The sequence below is a fragment of the Schistocerca serialis genome, chromosome 1 (genome assembly GCF_023864345.2).
Source record: "Schistocerca serialis cubense isolate TAMUIC-IGC-003099 chromosome 1, iqSchSeri2.2, whole genome shotgun sequence".
In the NCBI taxonomy this organism is placed as follows: domain Eukaryota; kingdom Metazoa; phylum Arthropoda; class Insecta; order Orthoptera; family Acrididae; genus Schistocerca; species Schistocerca serialis.
Window position 1 is genome coordinate 391,159,670 of NC_064638.1, and position 15,412 is coordinate 391,175,081.

The following is a 15,412-nucleotide window of genomic DNA, read 5'->3' on the forward strand; positions in this document are numbered from 1 at the left end:
TATCCCACTTGCACATTCAAGTTGGCTGGTAATGACATGGAGATTGTGTGTTACTCCTGCTAAAATATTGGTCGCATTTCTTTCATTAGTTGTGGTTCTTTTTCATTGATGGGTTTTATTCTTCACACTTCCAGTTTCTTGAAATTTTCCTAATTATGTTTGCAAAGACGGATTGTCAGGGCTTTCCCTTCCAGCCTACAACTGCACTGCTTCTCTGACAATTTGATGATACTGAATATGCACAGAAACCATATACTCCTATTTGACTATCGTTTGCAGTGTGAAAGTCTGAATAGCTTCATGAGCAAGTTGTCTCATAGCTATCACAGCAATGCACAGACTGAAGGGCTTCAAGGTCCTAGGTGAACATACAAACCATACCTGAGGTAAGTATTTATTTACATTTGATACTGTATGACGGACATGTGAGGGATGCTTTCACTTGATGGCAGGACAATGGTTTGTGGTGCTGTTGCCTTGTTACAATATTCCATAAAAGTTATGTTGTGGAACCCTCTTCAAAGCCTGTATCCAATGCCACAGGAAAACGTACGTATTTCTGTTTTTAAGAGAAGGTGATCTCTTAATTTGGCAGTTATAAACATTAAAAAATACATGCATATGTTAGAATATTTGCCACATTGTCCACTACAATTTAATGAAAACTGCACCTCGATATATTTAGTCATTTTGGATACATGTGTTGCCTTTCTTAATTGTCCCACACTGTATACTAAAATATTTCCATGAAAGTACGACATATAAATTTTGAATCTCACACATCACATTCTGTTGTTTTATTTCCATTGCAATTTATACTCTGCATGCAGTTGATGTAAGTTCCTTCTTTCTAACCATTTGTGTCTTTCATGAGAAGTATATGTATGTGGTATAATACAATTTTTGATCATTATCCACCATTAATGTTCTGTTTATTTCATTTTCCAGGTAATAGATCCAATTGCCCCTAGATACACAGCTGTCTTGTCAGAGGGAGCCGTAAATGTGAAAGTAAATGGGGTAATTGAAGCACCACTGATTGCGCAGAAACACCCTAAGAATCCAGATGTTGGTACCAAAACTGTTTGGACAGGACCTAATTTGCTAATCGACAGTGAGGATGTAAATCTTCTGAAAGAAGGAGAAAATGCTACATTTATAAACTGGGGAAATCTGATGATCAAGAAGATTAACAGGTCAGTTCCATTGATACTCTAAAATATTTGTCAGTCTAGTATGTCTTGTATACATAGAACCATTATTTGTGTGAAAAAGTCCGCAGCTCGTGGTCTTGCGGTAGCACTCTCGCTTCCCACGCATGGGGTCCCGGGTTCGATTCCCAGCGGGGACATGGATTTTCTCTGCCTCGTGATAACTGGGTGTTGTGTGTTCATCATCATTGACTCGCAAGTCGTCGAAGTGGCGTCAACTAAAAAGGACCTGCAATACGGCGGCCAAACTTCCCCGCATGGGGCCTCCTGGTCAGCAATGCCATACGATCATTTCATTTCATTGTGTGAAAAAATGTTTATTGAAAATACATTAAACAATACCGCGTAAATGACATTTTCGATTTTCTTGATTTTGATTAGTTGTTGTATTCAGAACACATGCTGTTGCTGCTATAAAAACAAATTTTCAGCTCTTAATCATGAAAATGAAACTCCAAGAATATCACTTAAGCCAAACAAGGTAGAGAAAAGGTGTAAATTCCACATATCTGGTGTGGTAGAAAATCTGTGGTACCCTCATAGATGATGCTGTTGTCTGTAGGGTGGTTGCAACACCAGCAGACGGTAACAAAATTCAGGAAGACCTGCCGAAGATCAACGATTGGTGCAATACCTGCAGCTGTCAATATATCTAAAAAACAAATCTCCACATTTATGCTCTACTTTCAAATGAGTAGTAATTTCTTTCTTTGTGAAAATATCACTTTGTGAATCAGTGTGCACTTGCAAGACCTGAATCCTTCTTCCAGAACTGATGCCTAACTCTGAGAGTTACATGAAGAGTAATAACAATGTATTGCTGCTCTGCAGTCATACATTTATGTTGCAAACTCGGGGGCTGGGTGTTTGTGTTGTCCTCATCATTTCATCATCATCCATGAATGTGGTGAGATTGGACTGTGTAAAAGGTTGGATCTTTGCACGAGCGCTGATTATCGTGCAGTTGAGCACCCCAAAAGCCCAACTTATCGTCATTATGTTGCAAAGAATGAGATTAAAAGTAATTTGCATTTTTGTTGAAGAGACAAAGTTGACATAAAATGTCTGGTGAATAAGTTTCTGTGTGTTTGTCAACTACTCATTGTTTAAATATGTTGTGTGCTGTCGGTTGAGCAGTGTAGCTTAGCACACCCCTGAGATGCTACAGATCCAATCCCGATAACCTACAGGGAAGGAAAGCTCCGCATAATATCACACAAATTTAAGGGAAACCATGTTACACAATGGATAACACCTTATTAAATGAAAGTTACTAGTGGTGGCCCAATAAAGCATGAAAGTATTGGTACTGCACTTCACACAGATATGATGCTGTTTTCTATAGGGTGGTTGCAACAGCAGCAGCTTTTGAAATGAGATGTTGAAGAAAAATGCTGAGTATAATATGGGTTCACAGGACAGGCATTAAATCACATGGGAGATAAAATAAATTTATAGCACTGCTTCACGGAAAAGGATGGGGTGGGTGATAGGATATGTTGTGAGGCATTTGGTAAATAAGCTGACAAGAGACTATAGGTACGAACTACAGCTTTGACACAGGTTGGTGGACACATGGAAGCATAGCATGGAACTATATCACGAATACAGCCAATGAGTGCAAAAATGATTAGTGATTTAAAGAAAGATCCCCAGAGAAGAGAGAACGAATACAAATACTTTCTCCAACACACATAATAGGTGCTATTAGCTGGCTGTGAATATTAAATCTGTGCAATGAAACCCCAGTGCAAATTAGTCAACTTCATGCCCCTGTTGCTTCAGTGGCTGCATCAACGGCACGTGCTTACCACTCTTGAATGGTGCAAGTATGCAGCATTGCTGCAGTAGTAGCTGGAAGTTCTGTGTCCAGCTCGACCTCTGCACTTTGCTCCAAGTCGGAAACATCTCTCTCTCTCTCTCTCTCTCTCTCTCTCTCTCTCTCTCTCTATGAATATCTTCCACAGGTGTCTAAGGTGAAGTGTGTTCTCGACAGCATCCCTGAAGGTAGTCTCCTCTTCACTCTCCCTACAGCAAATCTTTTCTTCAGTGTCCTTGGAACAAGCACACTCTGACTTTCCTCTAAGAGAATTGACTGGTTCTGTTATTGTCAGAATCTCACCATCCAATTGAAGCAGACATTGCAAGTTTTGACAAATAATTATTTTATAAACAAATTCTTAACTGTTTGCATTCTGTAATGCAGACACAGGGCATCTCTGTGCACTCTTATTTAAATTGCTGCTGCCAAGCACATCGGAGAGAATTGCACGAGCCCCGTTGTGTAAATAATGAGGCCACTGACATTAGGGTATACATTAAAACAAATCTATTTTTGTAAGTATTACAATAAAAAACTAATTATCATGTGGCATTTTTTAAAACTCTTGAGGATGGACAGTTTCCATTGTTTACTGATGAATCACTGTCAACCGAGCGAGGTGGCGCAGTGGTTCGACACTGGACTCGCATTCGGGAGGACGACGGTTCAAACCTGCGTCCAGCCATCCTGATTTAGGTTTTTCGTGATTTCCCTAAGTCACTCCAGGCACATGCCGGGGTGGTTCCTCTGAAAGGGCACGGCCGACTTCCTTCCCTAATCCGATGAGACCGATGGCCATGCTGTCTGGTCTCCTTCCCCAAAACAACCAACCAATCACTGTCATGATCAAAATCATTGCCACTCCTATTTTCACTTAGACAACCCTCCAAATGCTCCACTACAATCTCTTCCTCAGAAAGGACTGTGCTTAAAGAACTAGCCATTTCATGCCTACTAACATGAATGTGATAAGTACAACCTGTCTCTCAACACAACTGCTACACACAGGTTTCCCTAGATGGCAGTACTGTGCAGCATTGATGCCTAGTTCGGGTAGGTTTAAGAATGACGCATCTGAGAGCTCTGCAAAAGATCATGTCAAATGAGGCTCGACATTGGAGAAAAAACAAAATTTGCAATGTCGAGCACCACTCACTGTTGGATGGAAAGGATTAACAATTTCCTACTCGTGCGGATTTTGTCATGGTTAACGAATAGTGGTTTAGTACAGGAAAGAAGGGAGAAAATCTGTGACAGATTTCCAGTCACTGCCAATTAAACATCTTGCACATAGACACACGTGGTGAATCGCCATTTCAACCAAAATAATTACTGTGAACCATTCACAGAACCCCTTACTAGGATTTTGACAAACATACCTGTGGACAATGGTAGCATCCAACAGCTCTGTTTTTCCACCTGGCATGATCTTAATTGTATATTTAAGACTTTGTCTGGCTGTGTAATCCCCCTCACCCACCCCCCACCCACACACACACACACACACACACACAAACAAACTTCCCCCTCCCATTTTTCCAAATACCTCAGAACGCGTGCTATCAGCTGACACTATTTTTTCATCAAGTAGTGCCACAAATTTATTTTATAAAGTTCCTGTACCCTTCTTGTCTGTTCTTTGAGAGTCCTTGCTCCATCTATGCAAACAAGCTATGTAAACTCTTTTATTTCCATGATACTTAATGGCTGTAACGTAGTAATTATAGTATTGACTTTAGTATGATTATATTTAAATACATGTGATAAGTTTTCTTTTAATTTTTAAATGAAAATGTATGCAAAATTTTTCAGACAATGGAATGTCTTGGATGAGGTAACAACAATAATATGGAAAGGATAACTTACTACTCGCCACATGAGGAGCCACTGAGTTGCACACAAGCACAACTTGGCCACATACTCACTGTTTCTTAGTGCTGGAACCGACTGACAGTCAGGCTCCAGCATTCAAGAGACAATGCCCGTGCACGCGCGTGTGTGTGTGTGTGTGTGTGTGTGTGTGTGTGTGTGTGTGTGTGTGTGTTCCATCATTTTTTTGTGCTTGCCTGAGACTCAATGCCTTTGGTATGTAGTGTGTAGCTGTCTATCCTTTCCATATTTTTAAAAAATTTTACTTATTCCACATATTTCAGGACTATTTCTCCCTCATTCTATTTAAAAACATTAACATGCCATTCCTTATCAATGCATTATGTATTTTTTGTTTTTCTGGCATTTTTTCACATCCGTGTGGAATTCCTCTCCCTGAGTATGGAATGAACAATGCATCTAATTTGTCATAATGTGTTTATACACTGGAAAATGCAATAATTTGTTGGCTCCTTCATCTCTTCAGCACAAACGGCGAAATAACTGTGGAAGCTGAACCAAATATTGAAAATAAAGATTACAAAAAGACACCAAAATTAACATGGTTGGCAGTGACAAGTAAAGCACCCTTTGTACCTTGCACATGTGTCTACTTTGATCATATTATTAGCAAGGCCATTTTGGGAAAAGATGAAGATTTCAAGGATTACATTAACCACCAAACAAAGGTATATGATAATTACACATATCTTTTGAAATAGTATTGTATTTGGATTGATTTACCATTGTTTTTAATTGTAGACAGAGGTACATCTGCTGGGTGATCCAGAATTAGCTTCTGTGAAAAAGGGTGATATCATACAACTTCAAAGGAAGGGCTTTTTTATATGTGACAGGCCCTATAGACCACCAAGGTAAGAATAAAATATCTGCTTTCATTTTTCTATAGTGATTATTTCATTCTTACAACTACTTTCTTATATTTATTTATTTATTTTTTATTTTACAGTGTATATACCAGTGTTGCAGGTCCCATAATATTATTTCATATTCCGGATGGTCATACAAAGGATATGCCTACTGTTGGAAAACCAAAGAGTTCCAAAGTTGACACCAAAAAGGTAATACATTGAACATATCTCACTGTCCACATGGAATGATTACTTGCTTCCTTTTTTGTTTCTTGCTTTCTTTGTTACAATTAAAGTACCTACAGTTAAGGTAAAAATGGCAAAGCTGTCATCGGTGTAAATACCACAGTGCTCTACTAGTGTAAACGGTAAAACTGTCATCAACATGAAGACTGGTTTAAATTCTGCAGTGCTTTACTTGGCATGATCCTGTGTATTACAGTCCCTGTCCAGCCATTCAGATTTATGTTTTCTGTTATTTGCACACATGACTTCAGGCAAATGTTAGGATGGTTCCTTTGAAAGGACAGGACCATCCCCAATGCGACCTTGTGCTCCATCTCTAATGACATTGTCACCAATGATATGACAATCGGAATCTTCCTTTCTTCCTTCTTTAAGTAAGTTGTTACAAATTGGATGCAAATTTATGCTGATCCAACATGATTAAAGGCGTAGTGCTCAATTTAATAAAAACAATTAATATAAATTCAGAAATATGGAAGTAAGTATTTTTTTGTGTTGACCAGGACATAGAACCAAGTGCTTATGATTTAATATTGGACAGTGTAATATTTATTGTAACAGTGTACAAGTCCCTACTGGGTAACAGCATAATTTTCATGAACAATTTTGATGCCTTATTGTGCTTTTTGTCATACAGAAAGAAGTTATTGATTTGTGGTAATTTTAATGGTACACCGATTACACTGATAATGTGTACAAACAACAAGCAGAAGTTACACACACACTCACACACGTATTCTGTGGAAATGAATCATCAGAGCATAATGCATAGTAATCACATTACATAGCTTTACTATACATAGTCTATAAATACTGAAGGAAAACGTTTAGGGTGAATAATGACTAACAGAGTGAGGGGGCGCAGTTGTTAGCATACTGAACTCGCATTCAGGATGACGACGATTCAAACACGTGTCCAGCCACCCTGATTTAGTTTTTCCATGATTTCCCTAAATTGCTTCAGGCAAATGCCGGGATGGTTCCTTTGAAAAGGCACAGCTGATTTCCTTCCCAACCGTTCCCTAAACCGAGCTTGTGCTCCGTCTCTAATGAACTCGCTGTTGACAGTATGTTAAACACAAATTTCCTCCTCCTCCTCCTCCTCCTCAGATAATAACAAAACAGTGGAAGATTTTAGGAAGAACTTATTTTGATAGGGGGGACATTTACAAGAGACGCAGTGCCTCCTCTACATTCAACGTAGTTTTTTTATTTTTAAAGCAGTTTTCCCAGCAACAAAAATGCAGTCCTAAGAAGTGTCCATCTCCTGCTTCTGCTTTTGTGGCCTCTTTGGACCACTTCAGTCGATCATTTTCTGGTAATCCATGTCAATAAGTTTTCTTTCGGATTTGCCCAGTACCTTTTCTTTTGCTCTGATCTTTTTCGTCATTCTCATATGCAAATAACCTTTTTATTGTTCATTGTTTGTCATTGTATGGTTTGATTGTTATCTTTATATTTTTCAGTTTTATTAAATTTTCTGTTTTATTTTGCAAATCATCCAGGGTTAATTATTTCTCTTTCATATTGTGATTTCCTGTATCCATCCTACTTATTGTTCCATGTTCCAAAGTTCCACAATAATTTTTCATGGTAATCTGGTTTCTGGTTTCCTCACAATGTGACCAAAATAAAGAAATCCTTCAGTATAGTATCTGTAATGGGCTTCAGATCGCTGTTCACCACTTCAGTTGGCACTATCCGCCATTGTCCATCTTTTTGATTTTTGTATTTTTGTGTATTCTAGTTATTTTTCTCTCTTACTGTTAAGATTTTGTCAATTCTGATTTTCTGAGGGACTTTGAAAAGATTTGACTTCCATACGTCACCTCGGGTTGAATCACTGCCTTTTGATGTTTTAATTTAGTTTTTCATATTCTATGTAGAACATGTTAATTTTTGGACTTTTATCATTTTATTAGTTCTTTCTCGCCATGCATGTTTCTCGTCCAGGTTGTATGTTATAATTTCTCCTAGGTATTCAAATTGTTTCACTATTTTTACTTTCCTTGTTTACTGTTAAGTGATTGATTGCTAGTGCATCTGTCGCCATTACCTCAATCTTTTCAAATGCGATCTGGAGTCCTATTCTTTGTGCTATATTTTGTAGTCTTGTTATATGATTTCTGGATTCGTGAATGTTATTAGCTAGTTGCACTAAGTCATCTGGCATTTTAAGTTTATTTGACATTTATTGGTTCCAGTTCTTAAGCCTGTAGAACTTTCCTTGCACCATTCCGATGTCGTGTACTCCAGAGCACAGTTGAAAAGTAATGGCGATAAACCATCTCTGTGGCTTAACCCTGTTGTAATTGTAAATGGCTCAGATATTTCTCTTCTGAACTTTGTTAGATTGTGTGTTTGTTAGACTTAATTTTATCATTTATATTAATTTGGAATGGAGTCCAAAATTTCTTAGTATCTTCATCATTGAAGATCTGTGGATACAATCATAAGACTTTTTGAAGTGTTCAAAGGTTAGAGCTTGTTGAATTTTGTCTGGATTCGAATCTTGGCTGGGTTCTATTTTCTCCACTCAGAAACTGGGTGTTTGTGTCATCATCATTTCATCCTCAACGACGTGCAAGTCAACAAAGTGGCGACACCTCTCAAAGACTTGCACCAGGCAATCAGATCTACCCGCCAGGAGGCCCTCACCATATGACATTTCATTTCTATAAACAACGATATGGGATTGATACGTTCCCTTCAAGATTGAGAGTTCGTGTTCTGATTACATTTTTTTTAATAAATTCATGCTTCATTGTCACATTCCTCTTAGTGAACTACAGCAAACTAATACTGATGCAGTGAAAACTGTTGAATATGTATCTTACTTTGCAGTATCTGTCCAACAAGTTAGGGCTTTACTTAACACTGACTGTCATTGGGAGGGTTCGCAGAATCAGAATGGTGTGTGCACAAGACATCTATGATCACATCAAGTTTCAGATCAGTTATCAATCCATTTTTAATGATCGGTTAGTGGCACAGCTGTTTGAACTGCCATTGTTTTCAAAACCAACAAATTGTTTCTCAGAAAAAGAACTGAAAGTAATTTTTAATTTGTTTCAGTTACATCTTGAAATGGATTTCATGAAACCGTCAGCGGTTTTGACTTTAATGAATTTTCTCTATGAAACAACTTAGCCATGCCTTTTCCTGAATGTTTTGAACCACTGAAGATAACAGTGACTTTTCCAGTGATGACCGGAGAGGCATAATATTGCTTCTCAACACTAAAACGGCTAAAAACCTTCATACAAAATACTGGGACAGACTTACATCTTTTGTGATGCGTTCTCTTGAAAAAGAAATAGTGAATCTTCCAAAATTCAGTGAAATGGTGCTAAAGCATTTTGCAGCACAATAGTGGAGACAAACAGCTTTCCCCTGTAAACAAACTAATTAAAGGAAGCAAAATGTGCATTAATAGGTGATAAGAAGCAATCCCATTGTTGTAACTAGCTTTTTAGCCTGCGAAACAAAGTCTTGAAAATGGGTGGTAACATGTTTCCCCACCGACATAACTTTTCCGACAGTTTAGCTCAACAAACCATACTAAAAATGATGTATTATGGGCAAATCTTTAATGCGGTGTATCACTTAAGCTACATATTTTCATAACACACAAGTATAAATATGAAAACCAACAAATATTGGGTGTTAGCTTCACAAGCATTTAAGTATACCTGCAGATGTTTAATATTTATTGACAATATTAGTTTATCAAATAACCAATAAATTTAAGTGACCTCACATCAACAATAATAGTGACCAAAATTATCAGTTGACAATGCAGTTTCACAAGGTTAAGATGTCAAACACCCAAAGGAAAGCTTGTGCTGCAATTATATTAGCTATAGCTTGCAAGCAAGAGAAAACAATGAAAAAGAGGAAATGATTCCGAGAGTGGTTTGAAAAACAGAGTGATTAGTCACATGTTACTGACTGAAATCAGAACCACGGGCCCAAAAGTTATTTTCCAACGAGTCCTGCAGCGTAGGACAAGTTATTAATGTCAATATTAGATAAAATAAAGATATAAAATATGTTAATGAGAGAGGCAACCACAGTCGACGAGAGATTAGGAGTACAATAACATTTGAGATTTCTGGCGATGGGCAGGTCATTCAAATGGTCGAAATTTAGTTCTGTGATATCAGCAAAATCAATTACTAAAATTCTATGAAAACCTTTGAAGCAATTTTAATTGCCTAGCAAGGATATTTTCAGGCAATTAATGCAAAACATCTTTTACAACTTGTGGTAATTTGATGAAATTGACATACGTATTGCAGACCTCTTACTAGTCATTGCAGACATATGATATATTTTTAAAAGTGGAAGGGTTTTTCCAACCTGCTATGTAATTCACAAACCTATAAAAAATTTTCAAATTAATAAAGTAAGCAGTGTTGTAGAGTGTTCTCTGTTGATCTCCCGAAAGTAGTACAAGGGGCGTTGGAAAAGTCCATGCAAAGTCCGAGAGGTGGCACCACCGGGGCACATATCGAGGTCATGTTTAGTTAGTAGCATCTTTGGAAAGAATGCACGCCAAGTTTCAGCCATATTAGTCTATTTCTTTGTGTGTGGCATTCGTGTGAATCAAGGAAGTTGAGTGATTGTCAAAAAATTGACGAAAAATAATTTCGTGTGGTGATTAAACATTACTTTATGAAGGGGAAAACGCCTCAGGAGACTAAAAAGAAACTTGATAAACATTACGGTGACTCTGTACCATCGATTAGAACAGTTTATAAGTGGTTTCAAAATTTTATGAGTGACCGTATGGGTACAAGTGAGCTGGACGTTCCGGATGCCCTGTGGAGGTTACGACTCCAGAAATCATTGATAAAATCCATGATATGGTGATGGATGACAGAAGAGTTAAGGTGCATGAGATTGCTAGTGCTGTGGGCATCTCGAATGAACGGGTACATAATATTTTGCATAAACATTTGGACATGAGAAAGCCATCTGCAAGATGGGTTCCGTGATTGCTCACGCTTGACCAAAAACGAGGTTGTGTGAAGTGTTGCAAAGATGGTTTGCCGCTGTTCAGGAAGAATCCACAGGACTTTAAGCGTTGTTTGGTCACTGTGGATGAAGCATGGATACATTACTATACTCCTGAGACCAATAAACAATCTAAACAATGGGTTACCAAGGGACAATCTGCACCAAAAATGGCGACTGTCTTCTGGGATTCGCAAGGGATAATCCTCATCGACTATCTGGAAAAGGGTACAACTATTACAGGTGCATATTATTCATTGTTATTGGACCGTTTGAAAACCAAGCTGCAAGAAAAACGCCGGAGATTGGACCGCAAAAAAGTCCTTTTCCATCACGACAATGCACAAGCACACACACCTGCAGTTGTGGTTGCAAAATTATTGGAAATAGGATTCCAGCTCGTTTCACATCCCCCCTATTCTCCAGACTTGGCTCCTTCGGACTGCTATTTGTTCCCCAATTTAAAGAAATGGCTGGCAGGACAAAGATTTTATTCAAACAAGGAGGTGATTGCAGCAACTAATAGCTATTTTGCAGACTTGGGTAATTCCTATTATTCGGAAGGGATCAACAAATTAGAACAGCATTGGACAAAGTGTAAAAGTCCAAAAGTGCTCCCTGTCGCCGTTGGATAAGCAGCTGCCAGCAGCAAGTCGTATACTCTTAGCTGATTTATTTGTTACATAGTTTAATTCTTAATTTCTTTGCGTGTTTTTGGTACTTGCATCGTTTAATTCATAAATTTCGGGCTTATTATAGTATTTGAGAGTTGTAGCATCGCGTTTTAGTACCGGAATAGTGTAAATTCGTGTAGTCGTCTGTCTTCTGTTTTTGTTTTGAACGGCCAGTGTCGGTTGGTCACAGCCAGTGTGCTCCCTGCCACCGTTGGATAAGCAGCTGCCAGCAGCAAGTCGTATACTCTTAGGTGACTTATTTGTTACATAGTTCAATTCATAAATTTCGGTCGTATTATAGTATTTGAGAGTTGTAGCATCGCGTTTTAGTACCTGAATAGTGTAAAATCGCGTAGTCTCCTTCCGCCGCCGAGCAGTGTGTCAGCAGTGCGCAAGTAGCAGCATTACTGCATTTACTAGGCAATCTTCTATTTTAATACCCGTTTAAATTTTGTGTCGAATTGTTTGTGCTCTCTGTAGATTAGTTCAGACGTTCTTTGCACAACAGTTTTTAGCATGGATAGGGGCTGCTACTGCTGTGTTCGGATGCAGGCTGAGTTGGCATCTCTTCACTCCCAGCTTCAGGCAGTGATGGCTTCGGTCACACAGCTTGAGGCTGTTGCCAATGGGCATCACTGTGGGGGTCCGGATGGGGGTTTGTCGGGGACCGCCAGCTCGTCCCACGCATCCCCCGATCGGACTACGACTGTGGCTGCCCGGGATACTGCCCACATTGAGGCTGATCCCTCACCTGTGGTAGAGTGGGAGGTCGTCTCGAGGTGTGGCAGGGGGCGAAAGACATTCCGGAGGGCTGAACGGAAGGCCTCTCCGGTTTCAGGCTCTGTCTCAGGCTGATACAGATCTTCGGCCGGACGTGGCTGCTTGTCCTGTTCCAGAGGTTGCCCCTCAGTCTGCAAGATCCGGGCAGTCGCAGAGGGTGGGCTTACTGGTAGTTGGGAGCTCCAACGTCAGGCGCGTAATGGGGCCCCTTAGGGATATGGCAGCAAGAGAGGGGAAGAAAACCAATGTGCACTCCGTGTGCATACCGGGGGGTCATTCCAGATGTGGAAAGGGTCCTTCCGGATGTCATGAAGGGTGCAGGGTGCACCCATCTGCAGGTGGTAGCTCATGTTGGCACCAATGATGTGTGTCGCTATGGATCGGAGGAAATCCTCTCTGGCTTCCGGCGGCTATCTGATTTGGTGAAGACTGCCAGTCTCGCTAGCTGGATGAAAGCAGAGCTCACCATCTGCAGCATCGTCGACTGGACTGACTGCGCACCTTTGGTACAGATCCGAGTGGAGGGTCTGAATCAGAGGCTGAGACGGTTCTGCGACCGTGTGGGCTGCAGATTCCTCGACTTGCACCATAGGGTGGTGGGGTTTCGGGTTTCGCTGGATAGGTCAGGAGTCCACTACACGCAGCAAGCGGCTACACGGGTAGCAGGGGTTGTGTGGCGTGGACTGGGCGGTTTTTAGGTTAGATGGCCTCGGGCAAGTACAGAAAGAGCAACAGCCTCAAAGGGTGCTGGGCAAAGTCAGGTCACGTGGGGACCAAGCAGCAATCAGTATTGTAATTGTAAACTGTCGAAGCTGCATTGCTAAAGTACCGGAACTTCAAGCGCTGGTAGAAAGCACCAAAGCTGAAATCGTTATGGGTACAGAAAGCTGGTTGAAGCCAGATATAAATTCTGCCGAAATTTTTACAAAGGCACAGACGGAGTTTAGAAAGGATAGATTGCATGCAACCAGTGGTGGCGTGTTTGTCGCTGTTAGTAGTAGCTTGTCGCTGTTAGTAGTAGCTTGTCGCTGTTAGTAGTAGCTTGTCGCTGTTAGTAGTAGCTTATCCTGTAGTGAAGTAGAAGTGGATAGTTCCTGTGAATTATTATGGGTGGAGGTTACACTCAACAACCGAGCTAGGTTAATAGTTGGCTCCTTTTACCGACCTCCCAACTCAGCAGCATCAGTGGCAGAACAACTGAGAGAAAATTTGGAATACATTTCACATAAATTTTCTCAGCATGTTATAGTCTTCGTTGGAGATTTCAATTTACCAGATATAGACTGGGACACTCAGATGTTTAGGACGGGTGGTAGGGACAGAGCATCGAGTGACATTATACTGAGTGCACTATCCGAAAATTACCTCAAGCAATTAAACAGAGAACCGACTCATCGAGATAACATCTTGGACCTACTGATAACAAACAGACCCGAACTTTTTGACTCTGTAAGTGCAGAACAGGGAATCAGTGATCATAAGACCGTTGCAGCATCCCTGAATATGGAAGTTAATAGGAATATAAAAGAAAGGAAGGAAGGTTTATCTGTTTAGCAAGAGTAATAGAAGGCAGATTTCAGACTACCTAACAGATCAAAACGAAAATTTCTGTTCCGACACTGACAATGTTGAGTGTTTATGGAAAAAGTTCAAGGCAATCGTAAAATGCGTTTTAGACAGGTACGTGCCGAGTAAAACTGTGAGGGACGGCAAAAACCCACCGTGGTTCAACAACAAAGGTAGGAAACTACTGCAAAAGCAAAGAGAGCTTCACTCCAAGTTTAAACACAGCCAAAACCTCTCAGACAAACAGAAGCTAAACGATGTCAAAGTTGGCGTAAGGAGGGCTATGCGTGAAGTGTTCAGTGAATTCGAAAGTATAATTCTATGTACCGACTTGACTGAAAATCCTAAGAATTTCTGGTCTTAAGTTAAATCAGTAAGTGGCTCGAAACAGCATATCCAGACACTCCGGGATGATGATGGCATTGAAACAGAGGATGACACTCGTAAAGCTGAAATACTAAACACCTTTTTCCAAAGCTGTTTCACAGAGGAAGACCGCACTGCAGTTCCTTCTCTAAATCCTCGCACAAACGAAATAATGGCTGACGTCGAAATAAGTGTCCAAGGAAGAGAAAAGCAACTGGAATCACTCAACAGAGGAAAGTCCACTGGACTGACGGGATACCAATTCGATTCTACACAGAGTACGCGAAAGAACTTGCCCCCTTCTAACAGTCGTGTACCGCAAGTCTCTAGAGGAACGGAGGGTTCCAAATGATTGGAAAAGAGCACAGGTAGTCCCAGTCTTCAAGCAGAGCAGATGCACAAAACTATAGACCTATATCTCTGACGTTGATCTGTTGTAGAATTTTGGAACATGTTTTTTGCTCGCGTATCATGTTGTTTTTGGAACCCCAGAATCTACTCTGTGGGAATCAACATGGATTCCGGAAACAGTGATCGTGTGAGACCCAACTCGCTTTATTTGTTCATGAGACCCAGAAAATATTAGATACAGGCTCCCAGGTAGATTCTATTTTCTTTGACTCTCGGAAGGCGTTCGATACAGTTCCGCACTGGCGCCTGATAAACAAAGTAAGAGCCTACGGAATATCAGACTAGCTGTGTGGCTGTATTGAAGAGTTTTTAGCAAACAGAACACAGTATGTTGTTCTCCATGGAGAGACGTCTACAGATGTTAAAGTAACCTCTGGTGTGCCACAGGGGAGTGTTATGGGACCATTGCTTTTCACAATATATATAAATGACCTAGTAGATAGTGTCAGAAGTTCCATGCGGCTTTTCGCGGATGATGCTGTAATATAGAGAGAAGTTGCAGCATTAGAAAATTGTAGCGAAATGCAGGAAGATCTGCAGTGGATAGGCACTTGGTGCAGGGAGTGGCAACTGACC

The 15,412-nt window shown here is 40.2% G+C and overlaps 1 protein-coding gene across 1 annotated transcript in view; it reads left to right on the forward strand.

Moving 5' to 3' along the window:
- LOC126471404 (bifunctional glutamate/proline--tRNA ligase) overlaps positions 1–15,412 on the forward strand; it is a 252,116-nt gene that overhangs the window by 104,765 nt on the left and 131,939 nt on the right. The window contains exons 10-13 of the mRNA XM_050099536.1: positions 949–1,196; positions 5,390–5,591; positions 5,665–5,777; positions 5,873–5,984. Coding sequence (XP_049955493.1) covers positions 949–1,196; positions 5,390–5,591; positions 5,665–5,777; positions 5,873–5,984 — 675 coding nt within the window. The remainder of the gene's footprint in view (positions 1–948; positions 1,197–5,389; positions 5,592–5,664; positions 5,778–5,872; positions 5,985–15,412) is intronic.